At 38.5% G+C, this 24,362-nt stretch overlaps 1 protein-coding gene across 4 annotated transcripts in view; it reads left to right on the plus strand.

Annotated features, from left to right (window-relative positions):
• The window catches only part of SPART (spartin), a 579,157-nt gene that overhangs the window by 471,198 nt on the left and 83,597 nt on the right, over positions 1-24,362 (plus strand). Inside the window, exon 8 of one of the 4 annotated variants that reach the window (XM_044073369.1) lies at positions 13,098-13,169. The exons of the other annotated variants lie outside the window; for them this stretch is intronic. Within the exon in view, the coding sequence (XP_043929304.1) occupies positions 13,098-13,149 (52 nt within the window). The 3' untranslated portion in view covers positions 13,150-13,169. The remainder of the gene's footprint in view (positions 1-13,097; positions 13,170-24,362) is intronic. 4 annotated transcript variants of the gene reach the window in all.

Here is a 24,362-nt window from a genome sequence, read left to right on the forward strand (position 1 = left end):
TAGGTGGTTCACACAGCATATCTTGATCTTGCAAAGGCCTTAGATACCATTCCCCACTCGGGAATTATAGACAAACTCACCAACCTAAATATAAACCCTCACATTACAAGAATGGGTTGCTAACTGGCTCACAGATTGAACCCATTCAGTGAGAATAGGAAACGCTATATCAGGCTCCAAACCTGTGACTAGTGATGTACCACAGGGCTCAGTCTTTGGATCCCTCCTGTTCGGTATCTATTTCTCTGAGGTACAAGCAAATACAGAGGAACTATAGCTCACAAAGTTCACAGACGACTGCAAACTGGGTGCCATAATCGAGACTCCTACTGACGTAGACATCTTTCAAAAGGGTCTTACAGATACGTGGTGCCAAAACCATGGCCTCAAACTAAATGCCAAAAAGTGCATTGTTATCCTCTTTGGGAAAAACCAAGTACCTATGAACTACAACATAGGTGGCAGCCCACTTATCACAGAGAGTGTGATAAGAGACCAAAGGAACCGGGTAGATAGTAACCGCTCCTTTGACAACCACATTGCCAAAGTGGTTAGAAAATCCTTCTACATGGCCCACCTTATCACAAAGGGGTTTGCATCTAGGAATAAGGAAGTTATTGTCCCCCTTTACTCATCACTCATTAGACCCATTATTGAATATAATGCCCCATTCGGGATGTACCTAACAAGACATTCGCAATAACTGGAGAGGCCTCAAAAGTACCTCACAAAGAGGATAACGGGCCTTAAACAGATGCCCTATGCCATGAGGCTAAAAAAACTCAGACTGTACTCGGTCGCTTACCGGCTACTCAGATGTGATCTCTGCCTGACATACAAGGCTATGCCAAACCCCAAACTGATAGAAATGCTCCACCTAAGGAAAACCCAATCCACCAGAGCTACACGCTCAAGGGACATAAACCTGACATCAATAAACAGGATGTTTTGGAGTGTCAGATTCATTTCCCAGAGACTCCCCTTGCTCTGGAATAAGGTCCCCATATATGTGAGGCAGAGCTCTTCGTTGGCCCTCTTCAAGAGAAATCTTGATGTGTGGATGGGAAACAGGAAATTCACCCCGGGAATCACTTCTGTGGCCCTGCTCGACAGGGGCGCAGGTAACTAAACCACTTGGGAGGGAGGTAAAAGCACAAAATTTCTGGCTAGGCTTAATTATGCCCTCGGACCAATAGCCTAGTACCTACCTATGAACCTATGATGTGCCTGAGAATGTTGTTAGGATGCACACTGTGGGACAGATGAAATGAGGACATAAAAGCAGAAGCCATAGTACCTCCAGTTGCAGAAAAGATCAAAGAGAATAGATTGTGGTGGTTCCGACACATGCAGAAAAACAGAAGACAAACTAGTGAAGATGATTTGGGACAGAGAGGAAGAAGGAAAGATTAAACGAGGATGTCCTGCAAAGAGGTGGATGGATTATGTGAAAGATCTGCGACAGCCCGGCAGGAGTGTGATATTGAATCAAGAGATATGGCGAAAGTTAACAAAATACTCCAACCCCATGCAGAAAATGGGAAAAAGGGGGCTGATGATGGTAATGGTGATGAGGAAGAAACACAATCCCCTCCGCCCTTTTTCTGTATGCTGGTTTGATGGTAGTTCTAAGCTCAGTAACTCTTTAAGCAATCAAGACCAAATAACTGCAGAATTATTTCAGTCTTCGGTCTTTACTATAAACTACATAAAATGAAATCTAAAGCCAAAAGACTGTAACCTTTCTAGGGTAGCTAATTACTGAATACAGATGAAAGTTGTGCTTCCTGATTGCAGTGCAAAAGTGATCATTTTGTTTATGGAAAGCATTATTTAATCATCAGTCATAAAAGCAGGATTGTCCTGCATTCTTACAGTTCTCTGTACGTAAAAAAAACCTCAGAGTGCTGAAAATGGCTAGATGTAGAGTACAAACTCTCTAGTAGTCACAATTCATTACTGAACTCATTGAGGAAGGAATTACTTAGGTGTCCCAATCCACAGAATTTTTCAATAGATGAATGTCACTGTTTGTTGTCAGCCCCTCCCCAGCAGTATTTATCAGTAGAGTCTGCAGATTGTAAATGAGATGCCCACTTCAGAAATCAGTACAGAGCTACTGCCCTTCAGAGGAATGACTCCTCAATTTTGAGATGAAGGAAATGAGACGAAATGCAACACATTTTTATGCTTTTCAGGACAGTTTTCATCAAGGCCCTATTGAGATCAGCATGAAAACTCTAGCGATACAGTACATTAGCTAACTGTTTGGGGAGGCACAGTCTAAAATCTTTGCATGAAAGCACTGTTAATATGTAGTGGGCAACCTTACATACACTGATCTTTATGGCAGTCTGTTCTACATAAGTAAAAATGTGTTGGCTAAAGTGGCAGATGTCTTTCCTCAACAAATGTTAGTCAGGCACCTCAGTCTTCATATTTTTAATCTTAAGGCCATGCCAAAAGATGATCTTTAATGAAGTCATAAAATCTGAGGTCCTATTTTAGTCCATGCACTTGGAAGATGGTGCCTTCCTATTACAGAAATCAGAAATGGAGGCATGCCTTCATTCCAGTGGGCCCCTACTGAGTTGTCGACAGCTTAGGTTGTCAAATGCTTCATCGACATCTAAGCATCGAACGCTTACAATAGCGAACGACCACATCATCGAATTCTTTCCTCGGGAAAGAATTTGCATAGCCATTATCGGGGATTTGCCCTTTCCCCAGTGTAGAGCGATTTCGGAGTTGGTTATTTAGTTGGGGGCACAGCCCCCACATTGGGGTGTGTGGGGTGCGAAGCCCCCCAATATGTTTGGGTGTGTTTGTTTATTTTGTTTATGGACGGCTACCCGAATTCTTTCCTGAGGAAATAATTTCATTATGTGGCCGTTCGCTATTTTAAGCGTTCGATGCTTAGGTGTCGATGATTTAGCATTCGACAACCTAAGCTGTTGATGTTATGATATAGATGCCATTCCAGTTCCTTTGATTCAGAAAATACTTGTGAAGGTGAAACCAGACAGAACAAGTCTGATTTTTATAGCCCCAGAATGCCAAAGGCAACTACTGGGAAAGGTGGGAGTATGAGTGACCACAGCTGACTTGCTTATGCTGGAGGAAGGGGAGGTAACAGTCTGGTGCATTGCTGACTCCCTGCAGAGGCAGAGACATGCATCATTTATACTAAGGGTTGTGGATGTTCAAGCTGCATAAGCAGTGTGATACAGTGTAGCTAGGATTTACACACATCAGACTACCAGTATTGTGGGGCTATGACCTTAATGCTAACACTGGGGACCAGGACTTACAGTGAAAATTGGCCGGTCTTTAGGGTTGCTTGGATGATGACTTAACTGGACTGGCTGTCATCAGAAATGGAACAAATGGACTGGATGGGTCACATGAGGGTGAAGGTTAGAAAGTGGTGGGGATAAAAAAAAATATATATGCACTATACTGCAGCTTTCTCAGTGAAGCAATTCCTCTAGAAAGCATTTAGCTTTTTTAGACTTAGTGAAGCATGAACAGAAGGCTATGTTACAGCAATACAGGTGTCTTTCACACTGGAGCTTCTAATGAAGCAGATACAAAGAACCATAGCCGTTCCCATAGATAAGTGTTTACTATATTTATTTTTAATCATTTTACCCTTCACAGAAGACAAAATCAGAACTTTTCACAAAATGCCTTAGTTGTTTCCAAATAAGTATACAGTTGCTCACAGATATAAAGTGGGTGGAGCAGCCTTTACCCTGATGGTTTTGAAGATGAATAAAGTACTGGATAGTAAAGTTAATTTAAGAATTAATCTAGAATGTGTTTTTAGGGATCCTTTTTGAGCTGAGTCTCTGTAACTGTAACACTTAACATTTGTGTTACTGATGTCTTCTCCCACCCTAAACTTGTGCAATGGTTTCTTTCTTGTGGAGTACCAAAGGAGGTCTTGTGTAAGTACTGATACAGGGGGGCACAAGGCCCCCTTATACATCCAGTGTGTTGCATATTCAGTACAATTCTGAACTGTGTAAGTGTTGCCTTCCTGTGGTAGAACTTGTAGGTCCTAATCATGAACGCTTTACTCGCAGGTTAGAAAGCTAACATGGGAGCCTTCCTTTTAGAAAGGTAGACCCCTGAAAGGTGTGGTGACTTTTTGTAAACCAGCTGGTGTTTTAGGTTTTCCATGTTCTGAAGGCTATGGAAGGTGATCAGAGAGCGGCTTTTTCAGAGGCAGTGCAGGTTTGGCCAGGGTATCATTCTAAATTCTGTTCATTTACTGGAACAAGAGAGTGCATTGACAGACTCCTTAAGCAATAGCTGCAGCCCACTGCTGTAAATGAGGATTCATAGGTTCATAGGTTAGTACTGGGCTAACGACCACAGGGGCCCTTTTAACCCTAGCCATGCATCCCAGGTGAGACTCAAACCCTGTACATTTTGTTTCTGAGGTTGGAATTTGTCTGGTAATGTTTTTATTTATTTTATTTTATTTTTTTGAATGAGGCACCCTAGAAATCCGCTTTATACTACATGAGGAAAAGTTGTCTGCTTTTTTTGGTAAGGAGAAAGGAAGTTGATGGTAGAAACATTCTTGTCTTCAAGAGCAAGAAGGTGTGTCATACACTTGTCTGCCATTCCTTCTAATTCAGCACCACATTACCAATTCAGAGAAGAAAGACAAGTACTTGTCATTTTCCTGTGGTAGAAAATTAGTGTGGTTTCAGACTGTGGCTTCCCATTTATATAGCATAGGGCCCTCTTAAAGGGGCTTTGGAGCTTATCAAAAGCTGCACTAATTTTCTAAGTGGAAGAAGTTATTTTCAGTCTGAGCAGAGAGCTGTCATATGCTACCTCATTTGTAGGAGTCCTGACCTCAGTTTTTGTTTACCTAAGATGCTCTGCATGTTCTGTTTGAAGACTTCTCTCTTCCTTTCTATTTGGTTCTTAAGTTGATTTCACATGTTTTTCTTACTGCCACCCATGTCTTCTGTTAGGATCTTCAACCTACAGGATTTTATATGTAGAAACCACATTTGATATTTCACAAGGGGTGAGTATATAAAGATAACCCACATTGCATTTTCAGAATGGTTTTGTCTTTTTTGTAGGGGTAGCATGAAGGGTAGGGAGGGCTTTTTGTACCTTGAACATGTACTACCAGCCTTGATGTTACCTAAGGAGGACACATAAGTTCAGAAAGAATAACCTTAATTCCTGTCCTTCACACCAGGTAGGAATGGACTTGATTTAGGTAAGCAAATTCCAAGTGGCTATTTTAGTGCATTGAGTTTTGCCATCAAGAGCAAACTCTTCATTAGACTTTGCTGCTAATAAAGGCATCTGCACTGAAAACATGTCTGCTTCTAACACTTCTTCAAACATGTTTACATTGAAGATTTTTGTGCCACCGCAGGATGGTCATCAATTCACACCTTGTACAGACATTATTGCTTGGACCAGTTACTGATACCTGCCAAATGAAATGACAGCCGTCAAGTTGTGCTACTGAGATATTATTTTGACAGTTAGAGAGAAATAGTAAATGGTTCCAGTAATCTTATTTCATTAGTGGCATATGCCAGGGACTTTTTCATCCTTTCTATTGGTTATGCTTGCATTGCCCTTATTTCTCTGTACTAGCATATTGTGCAGCCAATCCATTTTACATAGACTTTTGACATTACAAGGTCTGTACTGGCCCCAGTAATCAAGGAGCCTAAATCCTTACTACTAGCACCAGTGAGGGATGTACACATTGAGAGGATGACAAGTACACACACAGTAAAGTACAATTTCCGTTGAGCACACAGAGATCATCGTCAGTCTGGGGCTGGTTTCTCCGTCTTTCCCTAGATTCCCAATAAAACTCCCCAGCTATAGGGTTAAGATCTCAGCTGAGCAGTCAAGCCAACACCTCCACCACCCTCTCTATCCAACCAGTGCTTCATGTCCCTGCCCAAGTAGCTGACACACACATCTACACATCTTGAGATCTGATTTATATTCAAACACACACACACTCCTGGGAAAGGCTGGCACAGGTTTACTAGCTATGTCCCCGTCTTCCCAGACTAAAAGGTAGCTATCACTGCTACCAACCAGATCTTTATCAGCTACTATCAGGCCCATTTAAAGGGTGACCAGTTCTACTGTATAATGTTACTGTTATCAAAATGGTAAGTGTGACCAAGACTAAGGCTACTAGAGTGGCCTGCACAGTGTCAACAAATATATATGCAGTACTGTAAGAGCTTAAATATCTCTAAACAAACCAGACACAATTAAAAGGTTTAAATATATCTAATAATAAAAGAATGGCAATACTCAACAACTCAACACAGTGACTACAGAGTTCAGAATCACAGGAAATATTTTAAAAACAACATTGCAGGACAGTCTCAAATAAATACAGAAAATATCTAAACTAATCTTTACTATATTTCTATCTATAGCTATGAAAAATCACATTTCCTTTGGAAAATGCAGATGAGAAGTACTGAATGGATGTTTCTAGATGCAAGACAAGATACAAAATGCCCAGACTCACTCTCTGAGATAGTCCTTAAATTAATAATACACATTACTGCTGGGTTAGCTGGGATGACATCATTCTTTGTCACCTGCCTTCAGTTCCCAGGCTAACACCTCTGTGTTGCAAATACTTATCTATCAAATATGCAGCTTCTAGGAAGTCACAGAGCAATAAAAACACTTTGCATTTTAAACCTAGTAATTACTTCTGTTTCAAGACAAAAAAAACCTTCTAGCTCTAGACATCCTGTCTTCTTGCTGTGTTAACTAACGTTATAGCACATCGTAAACGCTCTTAATTTCAACTTATTTTCTTGAAGTTTTGCAAGTTAATGCTGTATGTTCCAACTTCTACTATTAAAACATACATTTGCACAGGTATATAGTTTATATACATTTCTGTTCTTTTCCAGTAAGGTACACTGCGGTTATATTTTTGAAGCTCAGTATATAACATACAGTTCAACACACACTTCTGCACCAGCAGTTTAATACCCACATAACATATAGTCCTTTTACATTTGTAAGACAAACATATTAATATTCACAAATGATGTATGATTATTTGCAAAATTCCAGATAGCTGGGCTGGCAATATTTCCCTGGTGTCACATTTCTCCCCTCCCCAAAAACTCAAGCTAGTTTTTCAAGTGACCCTTGAGAAACATTGCTTGAGAGGGTTGAGCCTGTCTTGGAATACCTTACCTCTTTCCCTGTCTTCAGATTCCAGCAGCCCTGGCATTGCTGATCGCAGTACAATGCTGTACTGTCCTATCATATGCCTGCAGCCCTAGGCTCTACCATAGTAATTTGGGATTTTCCTGGCTGGCTCCTTGTAGCCATAGATGCCATTCAGACTCCTACTGCCTTGTACTGCAAATACTCAGGATAGGGTCTCCCTATCATGGTAAGGTTTCATCATGTTAATATGGTATAATTTGTGCCCCTGCCTCTTGCCTAGCAGTTCTACCATGTAGTTAACGTCACTGACCTTCCTTACCACCTTGTAGGATCCCTCCCAAGCTGCCTGCAGCTTGTTGTGTCTGACAGGAATGAGAACCATTACCTACTGCCCTACAGCATATTCTCTAGCTCTCTTGTCATAGCAGACCTTTTTCTGCTGTTGTGCTTCTGCCAGGTTCTCCTAGGCCAAGCCCATGAGTTCCCTGAGCCTTGTCCTGAGGTTTAAGACATATGCCACAACAGACTCCTTGTGGGATTCACACTCACCCTCCCACTCATCTTGAATCAAATCTAGAGGTTTCCTCACCCTATGCCCATACAACAACTCAAAGGGTGAAACACCTGTGGATTCCTGGGGCACCTCTCTGTAAGCAAACAGATGGGGCAAATGTTTGTCCCAGTCCCTCTTAAACTGGTCTGCAAATGCCCGTAGCATTGTCTGGAGTGCAGAGTTTAACCTCTCAACAAGACCATTAGTCTGGGGATGGTAGGGGTGGTCTTTAGGTGCTTCACCCCCACTGTACTTCCACAGACAAGCCAGCAGGTCTGACATGAACTTGGCACCTCTGTCAGTCAGTATTTCTTATGGAAAACCTACCCTGCTAAAAATTTCTAACAAAGCATTTGCCACCTTCCCTACCTCAATGGAGGACAGAGCCACTGCCTCAGGGTGTCTAGTAGTATAATCTATTACCACTAGGATATACTTTTTCCCTGTGTAACTTGGGGTACTCAGAGGCCCCACAATATCCATAGCTACCCTCTGAAATGGCTCCTCAATCACAGGCAAAGGCATCAAAGGAGCTTTCACCTTTTCTCCTGCCTTGCCTACCTTTTGGCACTGCATAGAGATCCTGCAGTACCCTATTACATCTCTGGAAATTCCAGGCCAATAAAAGTTCTGCATAATACATCTCTTTGTACGTGTTATGCCCATATGACCTGCAAAGGGAGTATCATGGGCTATGGCTAGAAGCACCAGATGGTAGGCGCTGGGCACTACTAACTGCTGTATTCTCTCACATTCTAGCCCTCCTTCAGGGGTCCACTGTCTGTACAGAAACCCTTTGTCCCAGTATACAGATTCCTCCTTCCCTTGAGAATCAGGTGCCTCACTAGCTACCTCCCTCAGGCCTTGTAATGTAGGGTCTGAGAGCTGAGCCTGTCTCAACTCTCTCTTTGTAACCCTTCCCAGCTCCCCTTTCACAGGAAGTCTGGTATACTCTGACAGCAGTGCCTCACTGTCAGCCTGAGTACTACTGCTCACCTCTGCCCTCGCAGTAAGTCTGTTCAAGGGAACATCAGTACCCACAAGCAGCTGTGGCTCACCTTCAGTCTCACTGCTACAGGGTAGCTCCCTCCCTGAAGTAACCACCTCACCAGTTGTGGCTGCAAGTGGGTGGTCTGGGTCTCCCCAAGGCTACCAGACCCACATGCTTGTCTCCAAGCCTGACTGTGTGTAACTGCATGCACACATGGTACTGCATTATCAAAATCATTCCCTATCAGGACATCTGCTAGGTGGTAGTTTGGTACCCTTGTTGTCTCAAGACAGCCTACTGTTAGCATTTTGTTATTCCCACTTACTGGCTCTCCCACCTTTTGTTCCCCACCTTGCCTGTGTGGATATATATATATATATATATATATATATATATATATATATATATATATATAGATATAAATATATACACACACACACACACACACACACACACACACACACACACACACACTACATGGCCCCACTGGTTGCATTTAAAACATTTAACATTTAGTCCTGGAGGTGTACCTGGACTAGTGGCTTCCCCTGGTACTGGTGGACTCTGTTGGGCCAGTTTGGGATGCCCAGCATGGGTTGCCTTAGACCCATGAGCAGCACTGGGTGTCTGTTTCCTGTGCAGTGATGCCCTGCTTTCTAGGTATAGGTCTCCCTTCTTCCCCAACTCATCTACTGTATTGCATTGTATGTCAGCTAACCAGATACTCGTATCCTCAGGCAAAGTGCTAAGGGCTTGTTGCATCACCAAAAGGTCTGCCAGCCCTTCAAAAGTGGTGACCTGTCGTCTGCTCACCCACCTATGAAAATAAGTGCTTAGTTCAGCAACATTTTCACGCACACGTTCATCTGCGTTGCATCTGTGCTCACAAAACTTTTTTCTGTAAACTTCAGGTGTTAACTTAAAACATTCTAGCAAACACATTTTGACTGTATAACAGTCAGTATCAGACAGTTTAGACATTATAGATACAGCTTTACCATGGAGTAAGGGGGTCAGGAACTGTAACCGGAACCCTTGGTCAACGTTATACTGTTTACATACCCTCTCAAACATATGAATGAAACTATCAAAGTTATCCCTCTCTGTAAATCGTGGAAGAAATTTATTGACCTTTGTTGCTTCTGGGATTTGGTTACTCCCATCCCCATTACCCCCATGACTCTGGTGAAGAGTCAGCATCTCCATTTCATGTTGCCTCTGCCTCTCCTTTTCTTCAGCTTCCAGGAATTGCAGTTTCTCCTTCTCCTCAGCCTCCAGACATCTCAGTCTCCCTGCTGCTTCAATTTCCAAATGATTGGCCTCTAGCTCAAGTCTCTTTGACTCCAGATAGAGTTTTAAGTCCTCTGTGGAAAGGTTGAGCTGTCCATTTTCTGAGAGTTGTACATCTCCACGGCCAGTCTGATTGTCCTCCTGGTTGCTATTCTCTGATGCAGCTGTGACTAAAGCTGCAATCATGTCTGCTTTAGTCAGGTTGGCATGCACCAGTTCTTCAGCCTGGCGCATCTCAGCCAACTGGTTCCTTGTCAGCTTGCCATACTCCTCTGCTGACATGCTTGCATGCTCTCCCTGACTAAGCTAAGAAAAAAAATAAAACAATTGTGATATGAACTCTGAATGTTCACTGCATGACTGATTGAGAGTACAAACACCTTCAGTGACCACTGTACACAGGCTACAGGAATTTAATATCCACACCACATCAAGCCAATTAATATGTGATGTGGCTATCTCACCAAGTCAACCAATTAATATGTGATATGGCTATCCTACCACTGCCAAACAATTCATATGTGATGCCCCTGCACTGGCCCAGTAATCAAGGAGCCTTAATCCTCACCACTAGCACCAGTGAGGGACGTATACATTGGGAGGATGACAAGTAAACACACAGTAAGTACAATTTCCCTTAAGAGCACACACAGATCACAGTCTGTCTGCGGCTGGTTTCTGCCTCTTTCTCCCAATCCTCAATAAGACTCCCCATTGCCACAGCTATAGGGTTGAAATCTGAGGTGTGTGGCCAAGTTAAGACCTCCAGCACAGTCTCTGTCCACCAGTGCTTCGTGTCCCTGCACAAGTAGCTCACACACACACACACACACACACACACACTTTGAGATTTGATTAATATATAAACACACACACTCATCTGGGAAAGGTTGGCACAGGTTTACTAGCTATGCCTCCTCCTGCCCAGACTATAAGGTAGTTATCACTGCAACTAGCCAGATCTTTATCAGCTACTCTAATGCCCTTACAAAGGGTGACCAATCCTACTGTGTAATGTAACTATTATCCAAATGGTAAGTTTGACCAAGATTTACAAGGCTGTTGGAGTGGCCTGTACAGTGTCACCAAATACATATGCAAGTACTTTAAGAGCTTAAATATCTCTAAATAAACCAGTCACAATTAAAAGGTTTAAATATATTTAAAAGAACAAGACAATGCTCAATAACTCAACACAGTGACTACAGAGTTTAGAATCCAGGAAATATTTTAAAACAACATTGCAGAACAGTCTGAAATAAATACAGAAAACGTCTAAACTAATCTTGACTATATTTCTGTCTGTAGCTAAGAGAAATCACTTTTCCTTAGTTGCTTACTATTAGCAAGGCAGATGAAGATGAGAAATGCTGAATGGATGTTTCTAGATCCAAGCCAAGATACAAAATGCCCAGTCTCTCTCTCTCTCTCTCTCTCTCTCAGATAGTTCTTAAATTAATAATACACATTACTGCTGGGTTAGCTGGGATGAGATCACTCTTTGTCACCTGCCTTCAGTTCCCAGGCTAACAGAGACTAACACCACTGTGTTACAAATACTTATCTCTCAGTTGTGTAGCTTCTAGGAAGTCACAGAGCAATAAAAACACTTTAAATTTTAAACCTAGTAATTATCTGTCTCAAGACAGTAGAAAGAAACTTCTAGCTCTAGACATCCTGTCTTCTTGCTGTATTAACTAACTTTATAGCACATCGTAAAACACTCTTAATTTCAACTTATTTTCTTGAAGTTTTGCAAGTTAACGATGTATTATATATTTCTTTTCTTTTCTATTAAGAAACACTTTGGTTACATTTTTGAAGCTCAGTACATAACATACAATTCAACACACACTTATATCCACATAACATATAGTTCTCTTACATTTGTAAGACAAGCATATGAATCTTATTAATATGTACAAATGACATATGATTATTTACAAAATTCCAGATAGCTGGGCTGGCAGTATTTCCTTGGTGTCACACAAGGCTTCAACTTCACTCTGTCTGTTCCCGTTTTCTTTGCATCCTGCACACTTTTTCTCTTTTTATACCCTTTGTGTTCCCTCCACCCCCCCCCCACATGCTACTCCATAGTCAAACAAGATTTTATTTTATTTCGGAGAGTCAAATTATTTTGTCATGTCAGTATGTGTAAAAGACTGCATCAGTACTGAAAGTTTGTATCTGCTTAGAGGTTCTCCTTCTCTGTACATTTATTCCAGTTTGGGGTTTGTGAGGCCAGTTTTACAGTCTTTTCAAGAAAAAAAGCCAACATTCCTTACACTTCATAGATACAGTTCATAGATATCACCTCTATGGTGTGGCTGCCTCACACACCCTGAATTAGGTTTCCCACGAATCCTAGTATGCATGGTTTTGATTTATTAGTCATTCCTTTATGCGTACACATCTTTTCTGTTGATTAATACTTTTGTTCCCAGTTTTAGTTTAAAGGGACTTTTATTCGGTAAATATCTGTAAGCAAACATTGAGACCATCCTTCCCAACAAGACTTGGATGTGGACATTCCACACCATATAGTCTCTGACCTCCCTGGTTCATTTCACTACTTTAGCAATACATTGAAGGATTTATATTTCTGTTGCCGTAATTGCATAATAGAGTGATCACAGGGATGACAGTAAAGTTTTGTTCTTGTTCCCTGTTTTGTTCACATTTTACCGTTGTGTGTTAAGGGTACTTAAAATCACTGTCTTGTCCTGGAAACACAGCCTGACCACTCTGCTGAAGGCATAATGCAGGAGCTAAAGTCCAGCCTACATAAAGCAGCCACAGTAACTTGAACTTATATTTGTTTGCCTCCTTTAATCAAATTTATTATTTTTGAGAGTGGTTGCAGTTTGAAGTTGTGTTTATTGTTGTTTGAAAAGCTCAGTAACATATGATTTGTTTGTAACTTTTTTATTTATTTTTTATTGCAGAAGCAGTATGTGCCAATGAATTAATTACAAAATACACATTATTTTTCAGTTCAACAGTTATATAATGTTTTGAGCAGTTTAGTTTCTGTCATCTTCTTTTCAGATATGGGCAGTCAGACAAAGGAGATGTGGGCCTACAGAATTCCGAATTTTAAACCTTACATGGTTGGGGCAGGTGGTGTTAAAAATATTGTTTTCCTAACAGAATCACCAATTCTAATGATATGCATGTGGAAACTTCTCCAGAGGAGTTTGTAACAAGCATTGCTCCAGACAGGGTAAGCTCTGTCCTGTTTTACTGCACTTTCTTTAGGTACTACTACTGACTTTATAACTACTAGTATGTACTCTTTAAATACTGCAAGAGAAGTTGTGTTCTATTTGAAACATGCCTTTACATCACTAATTGTTTAACAAACTGACTTGCAGTTATGAATATTTTTAGAATTCAGTGCTTACGCTGTCTGGAGATAATTGTAATATGCTTATCTGATTAGAGATTCAGTAACCCAATTTCTCGTGGATAAATTAACTTTCTTTGGCGATGCTTTGTATCTCTCTTATCATTTTATGAAGAAATTGCATTTTCAGTGAGTGGTGGAGGGTGAGAGCTATAATTTTAAAGTAATTTATTTGATTTGCTCTGCTAAGATGTAAGTTTGCCTTTCTGTACACAATTGCCTATATCATGCATGCATTGCATATGGTTTCCAACTCTTCAGAAACATCAGAAGTGCCTTTCATTACCCTCTGACGTATTGTGCATATTTACCCCTTTTAAGATGTAGAGTTAAGCTTTGCATTTGATGTACCATTACTCACAAAAGACATTTGTGCAATGTTACTTTGAAGTTTGAGTTTAATTCATACCTGCTTGCTGTTGAACATTTAAAAAACGAAAATAAGGCACAAGAAAGTGAATGCATATAGTTTAAAGTAATTCCTGAAGAAACTTGGGAGATATCAACTTTGACACATACATTTGCTGTTAAGTAATGAGAAATTAGCCAGGCATCTGTAATTATTACGAAGTGGAAGCAAGTGATTTAACAAGTGAGCGCATCACCATACCAGGCCAAGTATTATTCCTGGCTGTTTTTTCACTAGTTTGAGTATTTTCTGTTGATGCTTGATTATTACTATTTATTTTGACAGTTACATTTTTACTATATAGAGTCTCCATCATATTGACAGATCCAGTGGCATAAAGGGATAAAGTACCAACTATGGACCAGGTGACCTAAATTTGATTAGTGGCTTGATCATGTGACAAGAGCTGTCTAGGGAGGATGGGAATGAGCTGATGGCGAGAAAGGTGGCTTTGGCTCACCATTCGGATGACACTTAGTAAGAGCATGAGCCTATGCACTACCACATGCTCCCTACTACAAGGCAGTAGGAGCCTGTGCACTGCCACATACATATAGCTAAGTGAGCATGCGGAGGCATGCTCCCTACTTTAGGCAGTAGGAGCCTGTGCACTACCACATACATATAGCTAAGTGAGCATGTGGAGTCATGCTCCCTCCTACAGGCAGCATGCAGCACAGCTCAGTAAAGCATGAGCCTATGCACTACCACATACATATAGCTGAGTGAGCATGTGGAGGCATGAGCCCTCTTTCAGACAGCATGCAGCACAGCTCAGTAAGAGCATGAGCCTATGCACTACCACATACATATAGCTGAGTGAGCATGTGAAGGCATGCTCCCTCCTACAAGGCAGTAGGAGCCTGTGCACTACCACATACATATAGCTGAGTGAGCATGTGGAGGCATGCTCCTTCCTACAGGCAGCAGGAGCCTGTGCACTACCACATACATACAGCTGAGTGAGCATGTGGAGGCATGCACCCTCCTACAGGCAGCATGCAGCACAGCTCGTAGAGTCACTATGAGAGATGGGGTATTCCATCAAGGGGGTGGCTGCTGCACAGGACTAGTAACCCAGCCCACTTCCTACAGCCTGATTCTTGCCATTAGGAGCAAATCAGATGAGATGATGAAGCTTCTTGAGCAGGAATTGTAACCAAACACTCAAACAGTACACTGAAACACAGATAAAGTTCAACGCTGCTCAGGCACAATTAAGGCTGTCCGATTAAATCCAACTATTGCTGTTAGGTTAGTATAACCACCACAGAGTACGTTGCTGCTAAATAGATGAACACCACGAGTTGAATAAAATAAATAAAAATTTATTGACCACAAATAAAACAAAATAAAATATAGGATTAAAGCTTTAAAGACACCTTTGAGACTTCTTCAGAATCATCTTCCATACACAGTTTCGTTCTTTTATAACTAGTACATCTTTCTAATTGGTCTACACTGCAATCGTCATTAATTGATTGCTATGTGTTAACCCAAGCATAACAAAATCCATTGTAAATTTCATTGCAGAAGACAGTTACATGAAAAAAATAATAAATAAAATGAATAAGTAAATAAATCAATCAGGTTCATTGAAAGCTCCATAGAGCTGAACATAAACTCTTGTACTTTCCAATTATACATTTTACTGTATGGACCGGGGCTGGCTTTGAGACTAAATTTTGAGCGTAACTATCTAAACAAAATTCATCAATGAGTAAACACATTTGAAAAAATGTTTTCTGAAAGTTTTTTGGAGAGTTGATAAATAGATAGAATACATAGATGGATAACATAAATAAATAGGTAAGTAAACAACCAAAATACACAGTACCTGTGGGTACATAAATATGTATGTTCTCTGCAGACAACTCGGCATGCCTACAAACAAGTCCGTCCAATAACTAAGTGCATGACCTGATGTGGCCACATTGTTAGAAAAACTTCTAAACATTAAAACATTAATCAATCTCTCCGGTGTATGAATTTACACTCGAGAGAAACCACATCGTTGTCGTTGGTGAATCCTAAATAATAAATATATATATAGCGTAATACTTATAAATAGTGTGGTGCAACGCGTTCACACCACATTCACTGCACTTCACGTTACATTATTCTAAAATGCGCACTAGCACTTTTAAAAACTCATCCGACACCCACTAAATATAAACACAATTACCACACAGTATCCCCCACTGGCTACACATAACCAGCTAGGAACATACTAATAGAATTAGTAAAGTTAACTATGACTGTTATTCAAATGTTACAACCAAGGATTAATGTTAAAATTAAAATATTAAATATGTTGTATTTATAAGTTTCGTGTAATTGAGTAACATATAAATTCCATAAATGGTATAAACATGTTAATATATGCATTTGTTGAACAAATGTTATAATGTGTATAAATATGCGAATAAAAAATTATGTGTATAAATAATAAATAAAAAATTAATATAAAATGTAAATATATATATATAACCATAAATAAAGATAATATGTTAAAAATATATAAATACAGTACTTAATAATTTCATATTTGTAATTCTTATATATTCAATTTTAGTAATATTTTAATAAAATATTATGTAATATGTTTTGTGTGTGTATAAAAAAAAAAAATATATATATATTAAAAAATTAAATAATAAAGATATGTATAAAATATGTGTGTGAAATGTTAAAAATATATAAAATATAAAAAGTATATAATAAATGTATATATAAAAATGCATAAAATATAGACAAGTACAATATAAATACTGAGGGGAACACATTTACCAACATAAAGGTTGTGTACAATATCGAGGTTTAACCATTAAAAATACCTAATAGTAGAGGTCATAATAAATTCAATTTAATAGAGAATTCAATTATTGTGAAAACACTAAATGGGGAAAGGTAACAAAAAATACAATGAAGTACAATGAATTGTATTGTGTTAAATAGCATACTTCAATAGATTTGGGTTTCATTTCCTATGTCTCTTGGGATCACCTGCTAAAACTTTTAATGCTGGACTAATGGAAATGTGGTCATTAAGTCCTTTACTACCACAAGCGTCTAACCTTAGTTGCCACATCATCTCCTTGTATTCCAAAAGTGTCTCCCAGTCCCCTCCTCTTTCAGGGTGCCCTACTTCCTCCAATACCCAAAACTTGAAGTCGGCTTGTAAACAAATCAAAGCATGTCTATAAAGTGCATTATTTTCATTGCGCTTGTTAATGTCTCTCATGTGTTCATAAATTCTAGACCGGAGATGACGTCAGTCAGTCTTGATTATTAGTAATATCTATGATGCCCTACAAAAGGCAAAATATACCACCCCTTTTGAATAACAACTGTAGTATTTCTTCGCTTTGAGAACAATGCACAACTTAGAGATTCTAACTTCTTTTAATCCTGCTATATAACAGCATTGTGCACATCTGCCACAAGAAAAAGTACCTTGCTTTCTACTACTTCCACCCATGTTTGAGCTATTCTTCTCCACAATGTTCTTGATGTTTCTGTTTCTCCTAAAGCTGAATTTGATCTTATTTTGGAAAACATCCGTTCTTACTGCCATGTTCTTGAACATATCCCAAACCTCATAAACACTTTTTTTCAACCAACCTATACCTTGATGGTAAGTCAAGGTCAAATATGGGGTTACCCCCTCACCATCAACCTCCTTTCTATTCAGGTCATCACCTCCCCAAAGTGTGTTGTGTACCTTGTTAGTGATATGATTGGTGTTAAATGTTGTATCAGCTTCACTCATAATATCGGTCTCAAGTATTGGGTTACCTTCAAGACCAATCACTCCATTTTTAGTCAATAATGGAATGTACTTGACACCTCTCCCAGCTACTACATAATCCTTAATAGGTATTATGAAATCCATGGGATAACCTCTGTCCAAAAACATACTCTCAATATTCTTAATTTCCTCCAAAAATTCAATTTCATCAGAAATCATTCTAGCCGACCTGATCATCTGCCCTTTTATTATATTCTTTTTAAGTTGGTAAGGGTGGTCACTGTCAAAGTGTAAGTATGCGTTGGAATAGTGTTCTTTCCTATAGATGTTAGATTTAAAACATTTATTATTGTAGTCTTTAGTCAATTTAATATCTAAATAATGAATTTCATTACTTCCAATTTCATATGTAAATTTTAAGAATGAGGTAGTCGAACTGAAAGAAGTAACAGTAACCGAGGTGGAATGACTTTTAAGGACAAATGTAAGAAGTTTAAAACTCTTTTAACCAAATACAAATCTCTAGCCATAGAGAATTGGTACTTTGACATGTGCATTAAACAAAAAATTGTTCCCAAGGGACTGAGGTTAAATAAGTTTCCTAACAATGCTTTTGAAGATAAAAAATTTTTAAAATGTATTTGTGATATTTTCAATGACTGTGGGCTGGCTATACTGAAAGTTATGATTAATCGAAATTTGGAAATAATGGAATTAAAGAAAAAAGAGATAGACAATTTGCAGAAGGAAATTAGTACAGATTTATTATTCCCTGTTGAGGAATATAAATATGTTTATGTGAAAGTTTTGCATGACATTGATTATGTAGCTGATAGTAACATTAAAAGAAAATTAAAGAAACTGGAAAGGGATATACACGAGTATGAGAATGGTTTTGCCTACACTAATGTGGTGAACAAACAGGGGTTCGGGCAGGAGGGGTTGTCACATAAATACAAACTAAATGGCAACAGGAATTATAGACAGGGGGGAATAGGATGGAACAAACACAATGATAGGGTTGAGCAAGAATATAACTCGTATAGAAACGATGAATTTTATTCAGGTGGTATTGGAAAAAATTTTGGGAGACCAGAATTCCCTTTAGAGATGGAGGAACCAAGGAGGTCGGAGAGACTGAGGAACCGAAATCAGCAGCCGTCCTATGCACAAGCAATAACTACCAACAATGTACGGCAGGTAGAGAAGGAATACAGATAGGGGGGCCCCCAATAATTACCGAAGGGTTAACATCAGACGAATTCAATGTAGAATATATGTCTGGTGAACAGGAACACGGACAGCAAGCCAATATTATTAAAACTTTTAAAAATTTTTATATTTTTAACTATACTGACACTATTATCACCGAGGAATTTTTTAATTTATTCACTAAGGGTTTGACCTTTGTTCCGGTTAAGAAACCCAAGGTAGAGAATATTATTTTGGATATCAAAATGTTCACACGGAAACTGAACTTCCAGCATTTATTCAAGAACAAAACAGTAAAAGACAAGGGGGACGGTTTAATCAGAGCTAGTATGTATAATCCACCATTACAATATGAGATTTTGAACTTTGAAAAGTGTGTTATTAACAAGGTCCGTAGTGAATACAACAAAAAAGGAAGGAAGTTGAACAACAATTTGACTATGGCTGAGGTGGATTTATTGTACAACCTAAGTAACAATGATAGAATTCGTATAATGAAGCCTGACAAGGGGGGTGGTTTGGTGTTAATGGACAAATGGGATTACATTAAAAGAATGAAAGACATCTTGGATACCGAGGAACATTATAGTTTAGCAACTAGGAACGAAATAAATATATCATACCGGAAAATAGACTTGATTTTGGATGACAATTTATTGACAGGCATGATTGATGCTAAACTACACAATTTTTTAAAAGTTCCGAAGCCAGTGATACCTGCTATTTTTGGTATACCCAAAATACACAAATCATGGTTAGACCCACCATTGAGACCTATTGTATCTTCCCAAGGGTCTAAGACACAAACACTAGCTATTTATGTTGACACTAAAGTTAAAAAATTCAACAATAAATATAGACATATTTTAATAGATTCTTGGGACTTTCTACAAAAGATAGGGACAAGTAAGTATACGGATGAAACCATTTTTATTACTATCGATGTGAAAGACTTATTTTCCGTTATACCTCAGGTTTTAGGTTTAGAATGGTTTGAAGAAGTATTACAAGAAATCAATTTTTCAACAGGGGATGAATTCAAACTGGTTTTAGAATGTATGGAATTGGTTTTAAAATATAATTACATGTACTTTGAGGGCGACTATTACCACCAAAAGGATGGTGTGGCTATGGGTTCAGCCTGTGCCCCAGTATTTGCCAACATGGTTATGTTGGTTTGGGAGAAGAAATATGTATTAAATTCTGTTTATAGTCAACACATTAGTCAGTATTTTCGTTTTTTAGATGATATTTTTATCTTATGGACAGGGTCTTATGAAATGGTGGAAGATTTTATAGGTTATATCAACAAGACTACCTCATTCTTAAAATTTACATATGAAATTGGAAGTAATGAAATTCATTATTTAGATATTAAATTGACTAAAGACTACAATAATAAATGTTTTAAATCTAACATCTATAGGAAAGAACACTATTCCAACGCATATTTACACTTTGACAGTGACCACCCTTACCAACTCAAAAAGAATATAATAAAAGGGCAGATGATCAGGTCGGCTAGAATGATTTCTGATGAGATTGAATTTTTGGAGGAAATTAAGAATATTGAGAGTATGTTTTTGGACAGAGGTTATCCCATGGACTTCATAATGCTTTAAGGATTATGTAGTAGCTGGGAGAGGTGTCAAGTACATTCCACTATTGACTAAAAATGGAGTGATTGGTCTTGAAGGCAACCCAATACTTGAGACCGACACTACGAGTGATGCTGATACAATATTTAACACCAATCATATCACTAACAAGGTACACAACACACTTTGGGGAGGTGATGACCCGAATAGAAAGGAGGCTGACGGTGAGGGGGTAACCCCATATTTAACCTTGACTTACCATCAAGGCATGGGTTGGTTGAAAAAAAGTGTTTATGAGGTTTGGGATATGTTCAAGAACATGGCAGTAAGAATGGATGTTTTCCAAAATAAGATCAAATTCAGCTTTAGGAGAAACAGAAACATCAAGAACATTGTGGAGAAGAATAGCTCAAACATGGGTGGAAGTAGTAGAAAGCAAGGTACTTTTTCTTGTGGCAGATGTGCACAATATATATGGATATAAAGGATAGAAGTTAGAATTTGTGCATTGTGCATTGTTCTCAAAGCTACTACAGTTGTTATTCAATTCAAAAAGGGTGGTTATATTTGCCTTTTGTAGGGCGATGCTTACTATGTCGGCAGAAGACTGGCTGCGTCATCTCCGGTCCTTTATGAACATGAGACACATTAGACAGCACTTAATGAAGACATGCTTTGATTTGTTTATGTTTACGAACAAGTTTTTTTTGGTGATGGGAGTAAGGCCCCCTGAGAAAGAGGGAGGGACTGGGAGGAACATTTGGAATACAAAGGAGATGATGGGGCAACGCTTGGTTAGACGCTTGTGGTAGTAGGACACACCACATTATTTTTATTATTCCAAAGCAAAAAAAGTTTTTAGCAGGTGATCCCACAGAAATGAAACCCAAATTAAATTGAATATTTTTAACATATTATCTTTATTTATGGTTATATATATATATTTACATTTTATATTAATTTTTTATTCGCATATTTATACACATTATAACATTTGTTCAACAAATTTACTCAATTACACTGAAACTTATAAATACAACATATTTAATATTTTAATTTTAACATTAATCCTGTAACATAACATTTGAATAACAGTCATAGTTAACTTTCTATTAGTATGTTCCTGTTGGTTATGTGTATTGTGTGGGGAGTGGGGGTGTGTACTAATTGTGTTTATATTTAGTGGGTGGGTGTCGAGTTTTTAAAAGTGATTTGCTAACATTTTAACAAGTATGAAGTGCAGTGAAGTGAATGGTACAGTGAATGTGGTTATTTTTATTAATATTTATATATTATATATATTTATTTTATATTTATTTTTCCATTCTCTATTCACCAGCATTTCTTCAGTGATTTAGATTTTGTAAATGTTTTATTGTTTGTAATTTTCTAACAATTTTAAGCATCAGGTCATGGCACTTAGTTATTGGACACTGTTTGTTTGAGAAAGGTTCGAGTTGTCTGCATGTAGTTGTCATATATGTACATCTACATATTTATGTTTTGTTTATTGTTTACTTAATTGGTTGTATACATTATATTATTTATATCTATCTATCTATCTGTCATCCATCTATATCTCCAAAACAAAAGAAAAAATGTTCAAATGATTTCAGAATAATTTTTTCAAATGTGTTTTTCTCAGCTTAGTTCAAAACTTAGCCCGTTATGCTCAGTGCCAAGTTTGAAAGGCTAGAATGAGATGTCATGAAAGGATAGTGAGCTTTGTAACCTATTCATTTTATTTATTATTTCAATGAACCTATTTTTTTTATTTTACTTATTTTTTATTTTAATTTTATTTTGTTTTCGTAACTTAATAAAATTTGTTAAATTTTGCTATGCAATTAATAATTAGAAAATCAAGATTAATTAGCTGCAGTGCAGACCAGATGAAAAGATGTACCTAGTGAAGAAGAACGAAACTGTGAGCGGAAGATGATTCTAAGTCTTCATTTTATTTTGATTTTATTTTATATATTTAAATTTATTTTTTTATTTTGTTTATTTTTTATTTATTATTCATTTAATTTGGCAGGTACATCTAATGTGGGTTAAAAATTTATGGACAGCAACAGATGGATTTAATCAGCTAACTTACCTGTGCCTGAGCAGCGTTGATTGACAGCCTGAGCAGCGTGTTCTTGAGCAGGAATGACTGATCCTTGAGACTCTTGCCTAGCCTAGGGTTGACCAAGTCTCACATCGTGACACAAACAGGCCAATTGGTTGCAGCTAGAATGTTTCCAGTATTAGTTATTATCCTTGTCTCAAACTGATGCCCAGAGATATTCTTGCTGACTCTGCTTTTTGTCTAGGATTTTCTCATGACACCGGGTTTTCTAAGCACTGTGAGACATTTAATAAAGCCACAAAAGTTAGACTTGCTTTATAATCATTGATTGTGCTAAAATAACCCAGTTCAGAAAAAAGTTCCTTCACAAAAAGCTGAGAAATCTAAGGCTCACAAAAAGGAGTCAGAACCAGGATCTCTGAAGAAGCAGATTCAGTAGCTGGATGGCAGCAGCATACAGAACATCCGGGTGTGACATTTTGAGGGATCTCCATACAGAGCCTGTACTAGGGCCACCAGACAGGGACGTCTATTCTCTCTACACCAGTTAGACTGGCAATGGAATATTTCACAGGGAACATCAAACAAGTTTTAAAGAGAGACAGGAAAGAGTGGTTTAGAATGTTTCTGGATAGTTAACTTCTATGGATAGATAATGTGGAAAAAGTATTGCAGGGGCTTTAGAGACATTTGACAGTCTTGGTTTCAGGACTCTAGTACAACAAGAGTAAGGCAGCAGTAGTGTGGTTACATAAGGCCAGGGACAAGGGAAGTCACTATGGGATTCAAGTAAATGAAGGGAAAACAGGTGGGTAAGGCAGCAATAGTACAGTTACATAAGGCCAGGTACAAAGGAAGTTGTTGTGGGATTCAAGTAAATGAAGGGAAAACGAGTGGGTAAGGCAGCAATAGTGTGGTTACATAAGGCCAGGTACAAAGGAAGTTGTTGTGGGAATTCAAGTAAATGAAGGGAAAACAAGTGGGTAAGGCAGCAATAGTGTGGTTACATAAGGCCAGGGACAAAGGAAGTCACTGTGGGATTCAAGTAAATGAAGGAAAACAAGTGGGTAAGGCAGCAATAGTGTGGCTACATAAGTGCAGGGACAAGGGAAGTTGCTATGGGATTTAAGTAAATTAAGGGAAAACAGGTGGGTAAGGCAGTAATAGTATGGTTACATAAGGCCAAGGACAAGGGAAGTTGCTGTGGGATTCAAATAAATGAAGGAAAACAGGTGATGTTATGTAGCCCTATCTTGCCGTAATTCTTGCTGGATGGGTTGGTTGAGTTTGGAGCCGATATTCGGCTCCGACTCAGCCGATACTAAAGCTCGAGAGCTTTTACTGGCTCGAGGCTAACCCCTATCCCATGGTGCCTCACAGCAATTCCCCAGATCTTGATTGCCGCAAAAGCTTTGAGGTTGTCTCCTTACTGGCTCGCTGGCTAAGTAAAAGATTTATTTATTAATCTTGCTTTTTTCTGCTCCTTTTTTCCTTATCTTGACTACTTTTAGTCTCTAGCCTTTTGTCTGATTGTACTGAGTGTTTGACCCCTATTTCCTCCCTTAGGATTGTACGGCCCATTTCAGTTAGAGGGCCGTAGTTGCCTGTTTAAGTTAGAGGGCCTTTCCTCCCTGTGTTTCATATAAAAAATAAAATAAATAAATAAAAATATAAAATCTTTCCCTTTTCTATTTTACTGTTCTTGTCTGTATTATCAGTGGATAGTAATTTAGTATAGTTAGTGTTGGCATCTTTTTAAGTAGATTCTTAGTTTATTCCTGTTAGCATGTCTAAGGAAAAGGATAGCGAACACAAGGACCATCACCCTTCGGGGTTTGAAAAATGTGACAAATGTTCGCAAAA

This window comes from Protopterus annectens, chromosome 5.part1 (genome assembly GCF_019279795.1).
Source record: "Protopterus annectens isolate FY-2018-M chromosome 5.part1, PAN1.0, whole genome shotgun sequence".
NCBI lineage: Eukaryota > Metazoa > Chordata > Ceratodontiformes > Protopteridae > Protopterus > Protopterus annectens.